Source organism: Neovison vison, chromosome 1, assembly GCF_020171115.1.
Source record: "Neovison vison isolate M4711 chromosome 1, ASM_NN_V1, whole genome shotgun sequence".
NCBI classification, from domain to species: domain Eukaryota; kingdom Metazoa; phylum Chordata; class Mammalia; order Carnivora; family Mustelidae; genus Neogale; species Neogale vison.
This window is the reverse complement of record NC_058091.1, coordinates 25458803-25475671: the sequence shown is the minus strand read 5'-3', so window position 1 is coordinate 25475671 and position 16869 is coordinate 25458803. Positions and strand designations below refer to the sequence as shown.

The 16869-nt window shown below is 37.5% G+C and overlaps 1 protein-coding gene across 5 annotated transcripts in view; it reads right to left on the bottom strand.

The window, feature by feature from the left end:
• ATG5 (autophagy related 5) overlaps nt 1–16065 on the bottom strand; it is a 123945-nt gene extending 107880 nt beyond the window's left edge. The window contains exons 1-2 of one of the 5 annotated variants that reach the window (XM_044244781.1): nt 15816–16065; nt 7446–7611 (exon numbers count right to left, since the gene is read on the bottom strand). In XM_044244781.1, the coding sequence (XP_044100716.1) occupies nt 7446–7553 (108 nt within the window). In that variant the 5' untranslated portion in view covers nt 7554–7611; nt 15816–16065. The other 4 variants (XM_044244745.1, XM_044244763.1, XM_044244754.1 and 1 more) reach the window with 4 other exon arrangements.
• Nucleotides 16066–16869: the final 804 nt, after the last annotated feature.

Here is a 16869-nt window from a genome sequence, read left to right as displayed (position 1 = left end):
AAAAATTCATAAAAAGTACTTACAAAAATACTTCAATGCAGCAACAGAAAAGACTTTAAAGATCAAACAGAAATTTTCATTTGATGAATAGGGGCCCACTACGATACAATGAATAAAAGAATGGCACAATGAGAAACAGTATTTGAGGAATATTCTAGCCATGGTAGATATAAAGAAGATAAGATTATAAACTGGAAATCTGTTAAGGAAATATTACATGAAGGGATGGGCATGAAGGAATGGAAAAATGAGACAGGTCTGAACAGATTTTGGTTATTACTAGCCAAGAAACTGAAGGAAAGAAGTAAGTTTAAGATGACTGACTGTTGAGCCACGCATTTAAAGGGCAATAAGGCACAAGTTTAAGGTATAATGCTGGTAGACTGGTCATCTGCCACTGTCCAGCTCCTCCCTCAATCCTGTCTTTATGGAGCCTGGGCCTACTTGGACTTTGGAGAGAAAAGTCTGAGAAGGAATGTTGGACTAGCCTCAGCTGGCATCGTTATGAAGGCCACCATTATTTTTCCCCCACCAAAGAGATACAGAAAGTAAACATAAGAGAACATTTAAGAAAACTGGTTAGAATTTTATAAAGAACACATGAGTGGACAAAAGGAGGAAAGTGGCAAAAATTTATGTTTTCCCAGGAGATACTCTAGTCATTTCTTGCTTTGCTAAGCTTCTGTCTTTTGCTGGTAAAACTGTTTTATTACTTTCTTTCAGCTGCATTGAGAGACTAATTCTGCATCATTTTTCATGCTGTTTATTCAGTTATTATGTCTTTTGGTCAGTAAGTCAAATAGAATTATGGGGCTGGGGAATACATACAAAGAGAAATATTCTGGGTAAAGGAACTAATATTTAAACACTGAAGATCAAGATTAACAGGCTCCAACTAGGCAAAAGAACATGACAGTGGTCCTGGGGACAACAGGGTACAGGGGGTGGGAGGTAGCTGGCATGCTCCAGTATGGAAGAGAAGGCACTTACTAATACTAGAAACAAGCTTTTGGATAGCAAAGATGATTCAACAAAACGTAAGTTCCTCCTTTATGAAGAAACAACTAGAATGTGGATTAGGAAAGAAGAGAGAAAGGAAACTAATACAGTGTACAAGAAAAAGCACTAGTTGTTTCACAGACAATGGTATCACCTCTAGTTTACATGGCAGTTTAAAAAACTTGTCAAAATCATATTCTATTAAATAAATGGCAAAGAAACGATTCATTAAAATTGGAAATGACAAAATCAAATATAGATGTAACATGGATGTTTCCTAAGAAAGTAAAACAGCATGATCAATCAGCCATTTTTTAAAAATAAATAAGTACACAGTTGACCCCTGAACAATGTGGTAATTAGGGGCAACAAACCACCACACAGTTCAAAATCTTCATGTGTAACTGCTGACTCTCCAAAAACCTAACTACTAATGGTCTACTGTTGACTAGAAGCCTTACCAATAACAAAGTCAATTAACAGGTATTTTGTATGTATTTTACACTGCAGTCTTACAATAAAGGTAAGAAAATGTTAAGAAATCATAAGGAAAAGAAAATACATTTAAAGTACTGAATTGTAAAAAAATCAGCATGTAAGTGGACCCACATAGTTCAAGCCTATGTTCAGAATCAACTGTAATCTGTCAACTGTAAGTTCTATACTAGTAAGTCCAGAACTTTTAACTTCAAATGTCTCTTGGGCATTAATAGTAATGTATCCTATACAGAATATTAACCTACAAAGATTACAAAAAAATAAGAAAGACACATCAGAACTGATGGGCATGGATAGCAGCTCCTGATTCTTGCGTGCTGTACTACATGCGTAGGGTTTAAAGTTGCTATAAAGTCCACAAATGATCTTCATGAAATGAAAACTTCTTCACAATAAGGAATGAGGAACCCTAAAATGTAAGCTCCATTAAGACAGGGATTTTTGTTGGTTTCGTTCACTACTACATTTCAAATGTTTAAGAGTGTCTGCTTTATAGTAGGCACTAAATAAGTATTTGCTGAATGAATCACAGATCCCAAAGATTAAGTGACATAAAGCCAAAAATGAAACTAATAAAGAATTTTCATTCTTAAGACAATCTATACTGAAATGTACTTGGAATCTTCTATTCTAAATTAGCCTGTTGGAGTAAATTGTAACTAACATAAATACCTGTAGTAGCATTAAGAAATAATACTAAGATTTAAGAATGACTGTATTAGATAGAACTTACCTACTTAATAAGTAAAAATGAAAAAAAAAAAAAGTAAAATGACATCATCCTACTGTCTACATTCAGATAGTACCACTCACTGATTTTCTTATGTGTATCTCATTGGTTTACTTTCTTTTAATTATGATAAAACTAATTATGGTAAAATATATCTAGCATAAAATCTGCCATTTTTAAGGGTACAGTCATTGACATCAAATACATTCACAGTGTTGTACAACCATCACCACTATCCATCTTCAGAATTTTTCATCAACCCAAACTCAAATTCTGTATCAATTAATCTAGTAAAACTCCCTCAACTCTTCTCCCCAGGCCCTTTGGACTATTCTAGATACCTCATATAAGTGGAATAATGAACTATCTGTCTTTTTGTGTCTGGCCTATTTCACTTCCATTAATGTCTCTGAGGTTAAGTTCTCTCAATATGAAAAGGATTATCCCCCTTTAGGGCAACTGCCAGCTACTTGCAATCTATTGTTCTCTCACTCTTGATTTAGCACTATCAAGAATTCAGTGAGTACTAACACACAAGATCTTTTTTTTTTCTATACAGCTTGTAAGGAATACATGTTTCATATAGCTGTATACATCACTTTGGTTCTGAAACAGGTAGCTGTAATATTGCTTTTTATACCAAATCCTAATTTTTCCAGTAATTTTAAATTCTAAAATTAGGGACTTCTAAACCTAGAACGAATATAGAATTAAAATATACTAGAATTCTGTTCCATGTGTGAGGCATCACACCAGGCAATGAAGACAGAGCACTGAATGAGACAAGAGTTCCTGCTCTCACAGAGCTAACAGGCTAGAAAGGTAGTCAGTAAAAACAAAATTACAAATGTGGTGAGTGCAAGGAGAAGTAAAAAATGTTATAAGAGCAAGTAGCAATGGAATTTAACTTCATGTAGGGGCTTGGGAAAAGCCTGGACAGGATGTCTACGTTAAGGCAACAGCCAGGAGGTAAAGAGGACTCAAACATGGGTGTTGTGGATGTCTGGTTCTGAGCCCGGTGGGAGATCCTGCTGCTCATTATAGACAGAGGAAACTGCAAGAAGGCATGGAATGAGTATAGAGAGACAAAGACTGGCACAATGAGGAACCATAAGTTGAAAATGACAGTAATATAGAGGGTTGAGGCAGAATAGTACTAAAGAAGCAAGTCATGGAGAAAGTTGTAAACTACACGAAGGATCCTAAAGATGATGAAAGGCTACTAAAGGTTTTAAGCAGGCATATGACAGGATCAGATATGTGTTTTGAAAAGATGACTCTAACTGCAAACTGAAAATGGAAAGAGGGCAAGAATGAAACTAGGGAGATTACTTAATACTATGGTGGTCTAAACTAGGCTGTAGCAATGAGTATGGAAGAAACCAGGTAAGTTTCAAAGATATTTGACATGTGAAATCAGATGGACTAAGTTATTAACTGAATGCCTGGGATACAGGAGAAGAAAGCAACAAGGATGAGTCCTTTCTTAATTACTGTTAAGAGTTATTAATTAACTAGGTCTACTTGCAAAAAGAGGAAGGGATTATAGCAGATGACCAGTCTGTCTGGAGGTAATGATGATGTGTCCAGTTTCAAAACACTCCGTTTGATATCCAGCAGACACACACATAGGTCTGGAGTTCAGGAGAAAAATCTTGGGTGTTGTCAAAATAAATACAAGGAATTTTAGCTCAACAAAGAGATAAAAATGGATGATAACTCCAGAGGGGATAAAGTGAAGAGGGGTGAAAAAAGGCAAGGCCCCAAGGAATGTCAACATTGAGAAACAAGCAAAAGGAAAGAGATCTGGCAAAGGAGACCAAAAAACCCCCAGAAATGTAGAAGCAAAACCAGAATTAAGAAACACTGCAGAGCAAGAGAGAACAGTGCCCCAAAATGGAGAAAACAGCCAACAATATTAAAACGCCACTGAGAGATCAAGCAAATGCAAAGTCAAAAACAGACTCAAAGTTTGGCAAAAAAGATGTCATTAGTGACTTCAGCAAAGACAGTTCTGTTGGAGTAGAATGAAACTGTGATTCCAGTAAAGTGGGAGGTGGGAAGGAGACAATAAGTACAGACCACCTTTTTAATAAGTCTGGCCATGAAGGGAAAGCAAGAGACTGAAAGAGAGATGGGGTCAACAGAGGATTGTTTTAGGGTACGAAGGATGTTAAGATTATATAAATGCTGCAAAAAAGGAGCTGGTAGGTAGAAGATGAAAGGAAAAGAAAGAAGGCAGGGGTGGAGGTAGGAGAATATGAGAAAACACCATCTTCCTGAGAATGGTGGGAAGATGGGATCCAGAGCAGAGAGAGAAGGCTAGGGCTTGCCTTGGAGGAAGGACACCTCTTCCACTATGAGAGTAGTCGTCAATATGTGTGAGTTCAGATGCGTGCCAGAAGGTTAAGGAAGCAGGAAGTGAGGTTACCTGTTAAGAGTGAAAAATAAGGTCAGGGCTCAGAGAAATAGTTTTGGAGAAGAACAGAGACAGCTGACTAAGGAAACATAAAAGGACCACTGTGTAATGTTTAGGGTCCACTCAGATTTATGAGTGATTTCCTTGTAACAAGTAAAAAATATGAATGCATATTGGTGTGTATGCTTTTACATTGGATAATCTAAATGAAAGTCAACAGTTTAAATAAATATAAGAAAAACAACAGAAACCGAAAGACTGCCTAGTTTCTAACACTTTTTCTTCCTAATATTCCCCGCAAAATAAGACACAATGCTCTGACATAGATATGGGATATAGGCTGAAAGGAGATTATGTAGAGGCAACAAATCAAAATACAGAAATAGGAATATATTTAAATTAATATTCTTTTTCATAGGAAACAGACTCTTTGAATAATAATTTAATTTATAAATTTGGTATGAGTAAGTATGTTTAAACCTAGTTTCTAAGAATTAAGGAATAAGGACTATAAAAAATAAACTACAGAAGCACCTGGCTGGCTCAATCAGAGCCAGGGTCTTGATCTCAACATCATGAGGTCAAGTTCCACACTGGGTGTAGAGATTGTTTAAAAATAAAATCTTTTAGAAAAAGAAAAAAAAAAAAAAACCTACATTTTCATTCACCTATCCTTTCTACACAACCACCTGAACATGAGTGGACTTTTCAGGCCACGGTGATAATCCTATTAATCACCTCACCTGAGCTTCGAGAATGACCGGGAAAGAGGTTTACTGCCTCCTAGGCTATGATATTTTTACCTCATTTCATCTGGAATCTTTACAATACTATCATTATTATAAAGTAACACAATTAAAAATACATTTAAGCATAATTTACAACTAAGACACATGTAAACCAAAACCAGACTGTCACTATCATTCTCATTTATAATTCTAAGACTAACCACTGCTGAGGTTTTCCTGTATTTTCTTCCTGCATGTAGTAACTTATATTTAATTATGTATGTATGTATATGAAGAGCAAAATACAGGTGATGCCACATGGTTTTAAACTGTAGCTTTTTATTTAGTATTTTTTATATGCCTGTCACCTGTATTTTTCAAAAACATAGTCATAATTACTATATGAAGTTCCTTTGGGTGAAAAATTAGGGGAAACTGTATTTCAAAAAAATTATCAGTTAAACAAAAAAGAGCTTTCTTCCTCCTATAGATATCCCCAATACTTGTTGCCATTTTCAATTCAATTAGAGACAGCTAGAAAACAACTTAACGCTCCACCCTCACAACAAACTTTTTATATTTTACAGATTTCATACATAAAGAAGGAAAAATATTATATTCTTTACTTGGATTCTTTTTAAACTACAAGAAGCTGTCAAACATTGTATTTTGACTTAAAAGTAAACAGACTTAAATTACATATTTCTCATATTTGCCACTTTGACCAACTAGACACATATATTCTTTTGTTTAGTTATAATTAGAAAGGCACCAGAGGTTAAAGTTTTAATTAAAATAACAGAAACTAGTTTGGAAACAAAACAGAAGTGATATCCTAACATATATTACAGAAAGAGAAGGAAAAAAAATATACCTAGCAAGTGAAATTCTTCTAAAAATAAACTGTGACATTTGGTTTTTAACTACGGAAATTTTTCTAAAGGCAGAAAACTGTCGAGATTTCCAAAGTTAAAATGACTCAAAAATATATATTCAGTTATGATAATCTTAATACTAGTAACAAAAGACTGCCCAATTTCTCTGAAATTATTTTCTGTAAGAAAGCCCAAAGAGACAATTTAAAACAAAATCCCAATGTGAATATATGAGACTCTCGTGCACTGAGAGCCTACAACTTGCATGACCTATGCCAGATGCTGAGGATACACAGAGAAAAACGAAAGCGTTCCTATACCCAAAAAGTGAGTGTATGGGGCTCCTTAGGTAGCTTCCTCCATCAGTCTGACTTCCCATGGCTGGAGCAGGCCGAGGAGCAGTGCTACCTCTCAAACAGATAAGGGAGAAAGCAAAGGGCAAGCTTTATTAAAGCAAAACAAGAAAGTCCAACACCACAAATAAATCTTCACTTTTCCAGATATTCCTAGGTAAATAATATTATGTGTACCTGAGACAAAACTAAAATAATGACAACTGAGAATGCCTTTGTCTATTAGAGCCTATTCAGTAAAAAAACAAAATACTATCATTTCTGATTGACAGATGCTCAAGTTTGGATTATATGTGCACTTAGAAAAGGAAAACAAGCAGGTTATAATCAGAAGATATTTGATATTGTTTTCTAGAACAGATGACACTAGTTCAAACCTATAAGTCTACATACAGTAATTTGTTATTATGTATTTTATATAACACACTTTAGCTTATCAACATATGAAAACACACACATTCACATGTTCATTGAGCTATAAAAAAGAATTTAGTAAATAGTTGCTTGAAACCACTTAAATACAGAAGAACCAAATCTGAGCCTATTACTTTCAAAATTGTTCCTATAACAATATAACTTATAATTGTATATATTCATGAGAAAAGAAAGTCAAGGAGGTCCCATAATCAACACATCAACAGCAGTTTTTCCCCTCTGGGTGGTAGGATAAGAGGTAATTTTTATTTCCCTCCTTTTCCTGATATGTGTTTTCTAATTTTTTTCCATAATCAGCAAGTATTAATTGTATATAAAATGTTGGGTTACAGCCTCCAGGTTCTTGGAGCTTCATTTACAAAAATGGACAAAGGCAGATATCCCATTTTCCATCATCAACATACTTACATAATATGGTTCTGCCTCCCGTTCAGTTATCTCATCCTGATACAGGGTGAAGCAAGTTGGAATTCGTCCAAACCAGACATCTCGAAGCACATCTTTGTCATCTGTCATTCTTCCAGTGGTTAAAGCAGTGCATATAGGCTAAATTCTTTTTTCACCCAAAGCCAAACTGAAAATAAAACAAAGAGCATTAGTTAGATCCTTGCAAGGATAAATGAACATGTTCTAGAACAAAGAAAGATTATAGGAAAAAATGGATGCCATTAACAATCATTCATTTCAAAAAACTGTGTGATCAACATTCTTTAGAATGAACGCAAAATCAGCACAATAAATTATAAATGCAGAGCTATTATTTATTTAAAAGGATCACAGAAGTAATTCAAAATAACGTGTGCTAACTTATGCACCTAATGAACTACAGCCAAAGTGAAACTATACTTGTAACATTCTCTCAAGCCCTAGGAGAGTCTATTGCTCATCTAAAGTGAAGTTTGCCTATATCCTTATGGTCCCTTATAGCCCAATTCCAAACTATTATCCCCACAATTATCCCTGTCCCACCTAATATATTCAAGCTCTCCTTCTCCATCTAGATAGTTTGCTTTTGCTGGGGAAAAAAAAATATGCACGTGCGCGCACACACATAAATATCCTGGAAAAAAACTTTGTATAGACCTATTTTCTTTCTAATTTCATCCTGTTCACGGTTTGGTTCCACCAATATTTCCAATCTTATTTACTATACTTCTTTTTGTAAACCTTCTAGCAGAACTATCCATTTAATACCTTGCTCTCTGTCTTACCATTCTCCCTAATATGCTCATTTCCCACCTTCAAATCCTACCCACTCTGCAAACCCAGCTCCCAATCCTCTACCACCAGGAGTAGTAGTAAATGTTTCTACACTAACTAAAGTATTCTCTATCCCACATATATAGCACTAAATATGCAAACTGAAATATTTTGGCTATGATGGAAGAATATGGCTTTTGGCCTCTGTAATACCCAAGTGTCTTCCAGCACTAATACTTCACAACTAGGTAACAGTGTAATATACATATGAGTAAATGCAGAAATAAACACTGTCAGTACCTGGATACTGAGATTCCATATCCTTCTACATATATATATATACAAAGATATAGATACACAGATATATAAGATATATATCTTACATAAAATATATATAGATATTTAAGATATAGATACACACACACACACACACACATCTCCCATCTTTCATTGGCTAGCATATCCTATGGCAATATTTTAAATAACCATATCAGTTTAGCCAAATACCAATTACTAACACTGAATTATTCAAGGAGCTTTTCTCTCTTTTCTCATCCACTGACCAATGCCAAGCACATCAAGATTGCCATTCAAAAAAAAAGACTGCCATTCATTAATTAGTCAAAGATACAAAAACTCAAGAGTTCTGAATTTTTTTGTCACTATAATTAAGTACACCTTGGAAGTCAACTGGATGCAACATTATCTACAGGTAAATAAACTGAAAGAGGTGAAAAAAATCTGTCCAACATTACAAGAGCACTTAGTTAACAGTTAAACCAGGATAAACATTACAAGACCACTAAAGTAAGAGTCAAACCAGGATAACAAATCTGGTCACTGAGTTACTGAACCGAGTCTAGTGCTCTTTCTGGCATAATGCAGTTTTAATTTTTGTTAAAGTACATCTATAAAAGTCACCATTTTAAGCAAGTGATACAAGCGTTCACACTTCATATAATTCCACCCTGATACACTTCAAATTCAAACAACATACTGAGTTTCTTTGCAGAGAATTTCCAAGTTTACATATAACACAAAATTAACACTGAAAGAAAAGACCTCGCTATTTCTGGATTACGTTAATATCCTGTTCTTTATGAATAAATCTACTGATGACAAGGAATAATGAAATCTAAGTTATGGCAAATAAGTAAATCTAAAGTTGAATCTAATACAACAGTGATAAGCAGTGATTTCTTTAACTATAATACACCCAATTCCATTAGCTAGAACTAAGATTCCTCTCTAGCTCACAAAGAACAAGAACTTGAGACAAAGAGTTCCCTTCCTAAGAGATTTTAAGAACATTTAAATACAATTTTAAAGCCAAAAGTCTCTATCAACATTGTAACACTGGATAATTTTTCTGCCTCAGAAAAAAATAGGTAGACAATATAATTCAAAGGAAAATTAAAAATTAAAGTGGGTATGGCCACTTAAATAAAGTTCTTTCCTTCTCCAACCACTATCCTCTCAAGAAGGAATAATAATCTGATTTGTCAGATTCCAAGACACCATTTGAATCTTGTTTATTAACAGGCAGGGGTTATCATAAATAAAAATATTATAGATTTGGGTATGGCTCCCTCTCTCCCCTCTACTCTGCCCAATGACAACACTTGACCACCCTGCTATTTCTTTCCATGGCACTGTCTTCTGCTTCTTCCTTTCATGTGTCAGAAACAATAAAAAGAAGTGACCAATGTCTCCCTTTTCTCTTTGTTTCTGGGAGTCTCTCCCCAACAATGATGGAAGTATGGACTTACCTTTTACTGGTTTTATACCTAAAATCCCACTGCAGAACTCTGGCAAACATAAGACTTTACCAAAGTTCTAAGGTAGGATTTTAGGTACAGAACCCAGTACCTTATTTCCCATATAGCACTGTTTCTTATGTATATATACGTTACAGGACCTCAAGGGAAGATCTGACTGAGCCAAGGCAGCTGAAGGTGCAATGTGATAGTCAATATAAATTTTACAAAACAACAGAAATCTCTAAACAGATTTATGAAAACTCCAAACAATGTCACTGTGTCAAACTACACAGATCCAAATTTATAGCATCATAAAATGTTAGTCTTTCAATATTAATAAATATTCATGTATAATGAATTATGTAAGAAAGCATGCAAATACACTTAACTAAACAACATCCCAAAAAACCAGCTGATACACTGATACAACTAAAGGATATATTAAATCATATTTTTTAAATCAGAAGCAGAAAAACAGAATTTAACTCTTGAGAGGCACTACAATGTGGGGGTTGAAAATATAGAATATGGAGCCAGACTGCCTGGATTCAAAACCTAGCTTTATCACCAACTCTGTGACCTCAAGTAAGTCAATTAACTTCTCTGTGCCTCAGCTTTCTTATCTGTAAAATGTGAATAACAGCACTTACCCCCATAAAATACATAACAAAAATTAAATCAATACATATAAAGCACTTAGGACAATGCCCATAATACGTACTATGAAGTATCTATCATAATTTACAGAACCAACAAGAGCATGTCTCAAAATTAAACACGGTGGGACATCTGGGTGGCGCAGTCAGTTGGGCATCCAACTCTTGGTTTTGGCTCAGGTCCTGATCCTAAGATTGAGTCCCACGTCCAGCTCCATGCTCAGGGCAGAGCCTGCTTCATATTCTCTCTCCCTCTGTGACCCTCCCACTCATACTCGCATGGGCTTGCTCTTTCTAATAAATAAATCTTTTTTTTAAAAAATTGAACACTTGTATTAACATTCAATATAGAGTCAATCAATATTTGGTCATTCCCTATGCCCAGCTGTGTGGCAGATGCTGAGGACATCCAAGATGATGATGGTAGTGACAATAACAACTTTTTTTAAAAACCTCAGGCATTGTCCAGAAGATATTATCTCCTAACCTAGTAAACATACCATAAACTTTCATATCTTTTCTATGGCTTTGCTCATGCTGGTGGTTCCTTACCCTAAAGCAGCCGTCCCTACCCTGTCTTCTGACTTAAACATTCTCTAGGACCCAGCTCAAAATAGCCTTTTTTTTTTTTTTTGAAGATTTTATTTATTTGACAGAGAGAGACAGAGAGAGAGGGAACACAAGCAGGGAGAGTGGGAGAAGGAGAAGCAGGCTTCCAGCCGAGCAGGGAGCCTGATGCAGGGCTTGAGCCCAACACCTAGGCCAAAGGCAGCTGCTTAACAACTGAGCCACCCAGGCACCCCAACAGCCTTTCTTTTATGCATAACTCAAGTGAAACATTTCTTTTCTCACTGCACTTTCACTTTTAACTACACTTATAAAGTTACAGCAAAGGTTTTTTATCTCTGATTTCCAATCTCGTATTCTTTCACTTACGTCATACAAGTTGCCAACAACCTTCCAACTCCAAAATGTCCATGGTTATAATTAAATGCTATTTTATGAAAGCTTTCATAAGGGAATAGGGTGGAAAGGAAGAAGTAAAATATTAATATCCCCTATAGTGTTCAGGGAGGAATTTAAAAGATACAGAACTTAAAGAATGTGTAGAATATTAAAAAAAAGAATGAGTATATGCAGAATGGGTAGAATATTCAATAGGTAAAATATGGAATAAAGATACTCCAAGCAGGGCAAAATAGCATCAACAAAGGCAGAAAGCGTGCAGGAGCAATGTACATGACAATTTTTTAGGAAACTGTGTTGAGAGGGGTAATAGATAATGAAAGAGCTGACACAGTGACATGTTATCACCTGCGATCCCAGGCAAGTCACTTTCCTACAGGGTTTCCTCACCTTTGAAATTCACCATTTTGTTCTGGGGGGGGGGAATCTAGAGAATATCTAACACGGTACTGACACATACTAAGTGCTGAGAAATAATAGCAATTATTATTTCTCTACTGTCAAATCCATAAATGTAAAGTGAAACTAGATCATGAAGCATACCAAATAGAAGACTGTGCGTTCTCAATTTCATCGAACAAGCCTACAAAGCCTGTAAGGTTTTATCACAGTGAGATTAAACCAACTACCTAGTAACAGTGCACAAAAAGAGATCTCAAGTCAGAGAAAGGGTAGCCAGGAAGCAATTTCAACACTAAGGCATAAAATAATGAGTGCTTGACCTATACTGGTAGCAGTGGGTAGATGAAAGACAGATATGAGGTCTTTCCAAGGAAGAATGAATAGAAGTTAATGAAAAACTGGCTGAAGGATAACGAACAAGGACAGGGAAGATTTAAATGCCAACAGCAGGCAATACAGATAGACAGTTAAGGGGTTTTAAAATCAGACTGACATGGGTTTAAACCCAGACTTCCACCTATAAGCTGTGTGTCCTAGTATCCCGACATCTTTGAACCTTATATTTGTAGAAGATAATTCTCATTTCACAGGGCTGTTAGATGGTTAGCACTGGTGACCACTCAATAAATGACATATGTACTTAATACATGATTTCCTCACACCTCCATGACCTGTCTCCTTAAACACCCTTGGTCCTCTTCTTTTTGGCCAATTCTTAATCTTCTCTTAAGAGTCAGCTTAACATCAGCTCCTTGGGAAGCTTTCCACTAAGCAATCTCCAATCTAATTACTTCTATAATAGCATGTTATAACCATGCACTGTAGTTATGTTTATCTTATCTCTCTCTTGCCTGTCCTCACATTGAACTGTGAGTTCACTGACAGCAGAAGCAGAGTCATATTTATTTTATATCCTCAATATTAGCATAATTAGCACATAGCAGGCTCTGGAATTTTTGTTAAACAGTTAAAAAATGTATAAAATATATAAATTGTAAAGTTACACTAGCTACTTAAGAAAATTTTCCACCTAAACTCTTCTCCAAATCAGTATAATCATTCTTTAAAATCAGTAAATTTCATTATTTTGCAAGATTATTTTCCCCTCTCATACGTACACTACAATTTCATCACCATGCATCCAATTAGAAGGCAATATTTTGGAAGCATAGAAATCACAACCCATGATGAAGTCTACTAGAAGTAAGCTTGTGGAGGACAGGGCCATTTCCTGACTGCGGCATTCTCTGCAACTAACTCGAGACCTGGAACAAAGCAGGTTCCCAGCCAACAATATTTAGCAAACAGCACAAGAAGTAAAATAAAAATATAATGCACAATTACTAGTCTCACACTACAGATCAAGAAAGGCTAACCTATTACTTGAAGCTATTCTGCTGACACAAACTCCAACTACCTAGAAACTACTTAAAATATCAAATAATTACTGGTAGTAAATTTGAAAACATCTAAAATAATCTATGCTGGCAGGTCTCCTTTTAAATTCATGAACACTAACCTCAAAAGTAGGCCCTGAGTACTGACCAGCATTCCTACATTTTTAGTGTCCATTTATTCTCCTAGATCACTATTTCATTATCATCACCATGATCTGTCCTAGATCACCATTTCATTATCTCCTCTAATTTTCACATCTCCTCTCTCACTTTCTCACAGCTAATGAACTAGCTTTCTATTTCCTTCTATGCTGTTACTAAGGACGAGTGGTTATCAACAGGGGTTTTAATGAACAGCCCAACCACCATCCTGGGAGAATAGCTCCTAAATCTCTCCCACCTTCTGCCACTGTTGAAGTGCACAAGGACTCAGTCCTTGAGCCACACTTTGGAGATCTCTCGTGACTTTTTAAATATCATTTATACATTAACAATTCCCACATTTATCTCTTCAGCCCAGACTTCTCTTATAAACTCCAGTTTTATAGATACTATGCAATAGGGACATTTCATTTAAAAATTCAACATGTACAAACAAAAAATGATTTCAGACTTTCCTCCCTCACCTCCCTGTTATTCTGTGGTCTTCCCCAAACCACAAAGTGATAACTATTTTTTAGCTGCTAAGGCCACATATCTTGGAGTCATCCTTGACCCTTCTTTATACCTCTTGCTTTAGCTTAGACACAAGTCCAGAACCTGGCCATTTCTCACCATCTTCACTATTATCACACTGATCCATGTCACCTTTACCTTAAACCTGGATAAATGGCCTACTAAGGGGTCTCATTATTTCTGCCCTTCCTAAAAGACAGACAACACAGCAATCAGAAAGATCCTTCTAAATCTAAGTCAGATGAGTTTACTCCTTTACTCAAATCCTACCATCCCATTTGAAGCAAAAACTAAAGTTCTAACAAAGTCCTACAAGGCTGTATATGACCTGGCCCCATTCTAACCTGATCAGCTACTTCTCCCCTTTTTTGCTCACTCAGTTCCAGCCAAATTAGCTGGTATGTTCCTGCCTTAGGGACTTTGTGGTAGGTCTAATGGTTCATTCTACTACATCCACATGAAATCCTTCTTTATCACTTTTAGGTCTCCACTCAAATATCATCTTTTCTAAAGCCACCGCAGCAATTTCCTTGCAGGCCACCAACATTCCTTGTTACCCTTCACAAATTTATTCTTTCTAGCACTTTCACCACCTGACATTTTAAAATTAATTTTTACATTAATATCTTTCCCTCTCACCCTCCAAGTGAACTTCATGATGGTAAGAATTTTTATTGTTTTGTCCACTGCTTACTATTATATTTACTTCTTGTTCAGTGCCAGGTACATAACAGGCACTCAGTATTTATTAAATTAATAAAACAAACCTACGCTTGAGAATGTACATTATTCTAAAAATAGTCCTAGTCATATAGTACCATTCCATTCACTTCCCCCAGTTTTAACCAGTATACCTTTGAAGATCAGAACACATACTCAAAATCTAGCATAAAGCTCTAAAATTCACCTCAATTGCTACCCTCAGCCCAGTATCTTCACTTTCAAATTCAAAATTCAACCAACAAATCCATCTATGGAAATCACAAACCATTCAGTTCAAATCCAAGTACCCAGCTCAAAAGACTGAAATTTATCACGTGGATTCTGGAAGGCCTTGGAAGTTCAGCGATGTTTGTTGACAGTCCCTTGAGTTCTGATTGCTGCTGAAGACATGCTGTGCCTCACCACCCTTGAGAAAAATCTAGAACCAATCCAGTTTCTCTACGTTCCTCCAGTTTCAGGTATGATTTGAAAATAATCCAAAGTATAAAGGATGTGAAAGTTCTCTGCCAACAGAAAACGACTTCGTCAGCACTAAATATTAGAAAAATGAGAATGAATGCCGTTGAGAAAATAAACTGGAGGAATCACCCACTAAATTTGGATAGAATCGAACTGCCTGTAAAATAATTACAACTTAAATAACTGTTCCACGAAAAACGCACGTCTTTGAACTAAACTCCAGAGCCTGCGATAAGACGCCACGCTTCCTACTTCTTTCATCAGGAACTGAGATATTCCCAGAAAGATCACACAGGCTACACCCTCCGGCCTGCCCAAGGTCCTCGGGGGCGGCGTCTGGCCAAACCCACCTCCCCTGGAGGAACCACCTTCACCCGCCACCGCCGCCCGGGGGAGCGCTCCTCTAGCCTGCCACTCGCCCCTCCCTCTTGCCACACCTACCTGGCACCTCCCCAGCCCTTCTCCTCCGGGCATTTCCCCTCACTAAGAAGACGAGGAGACGGACACACACACATACACACACAATCACACACACCCTACCAGAAACGCCAGCTCCTTCTCCGGCTTCCCGCACCGGTGAGGACGCTCGGATCCCGGGCTCTGGTAGGGCGCCGGCGCAGGGGGCTCGACACACTGTCCCGCAGAGGCGCGCGAGCCTGGAGTCCCGAGAGCCCGCGCAGCCGCAGAAGGCAGCGCCGCGGAGGTCGGAGCAGAGCCCTACTGCACTTCCGCCCTCCGGTATCCAGCCAATACAACCCGCAGCGCCCCGGGGCCTTGGAAGCCCACAGCGAGTCCAGTCACTCTCGGCGCCCGGAGATGACGTCACTGGATCCCACGTGGCCCGCACTCCACCCTCCGCTTTCCGCCCAACCCCGGGAGGAGGCCCGAGCCGCTCCTGAGCATGCGCAAACAGAGCGGAGCGCTTGAATAGGGGGCGTCAAACCACTGGCAAGTTTTCAGCTTAATACCCATTTAGGGAGTCTCGTGCTTTGGGCATAGTCATTGGCCTTGGAGGCTAATGTAAGCTCTGCAAGAGTAGAGACTTTCAGAACTGCTGAGACGGTGCCTCGCAGAACTTGACTACAGCCTCTCTTTCCTGGCTTCACAGAATAATATTAAAAGATGGTTTTCAGGGATCCCTGGGTGGCTCAGTTGATTAAGCAGCTGCCTTCAGCTCAGGTCATGATCCGGGCGTCCTGCGATTGAGTCCCACATCGGGCTCTTTGCTCAGCAGGGAGCCTGCTTCTCCCTCTGCCTCTGTCTGCCATTCTGTCTGAGTCTACCTTTCTCTCTCTCTGATAAATTAAAAAAAAAAAAAGATGGTTTTCAAAGTATTTTCTTTGGTCTTCTCAACTTTGTCAGACCCACAGCAGGGATTAATAGCGGTATTTAATAAAAGAAGACTGTACATGAGTAGTGAAGCCATCTCACCCAACCAATAGGACATACCTATATCTTTATGTTCATGAAAATAAAAGCAATTAAAAAACTAACTCCTAGGGGCGCCTGGGTGGCTCAGTGGGTTAAAGCCTCAGTCTTCGGCTCAGGTCATGATCTCAGGGTCCTGGGATCCAGCCCTGCATCGGGCTCTCTG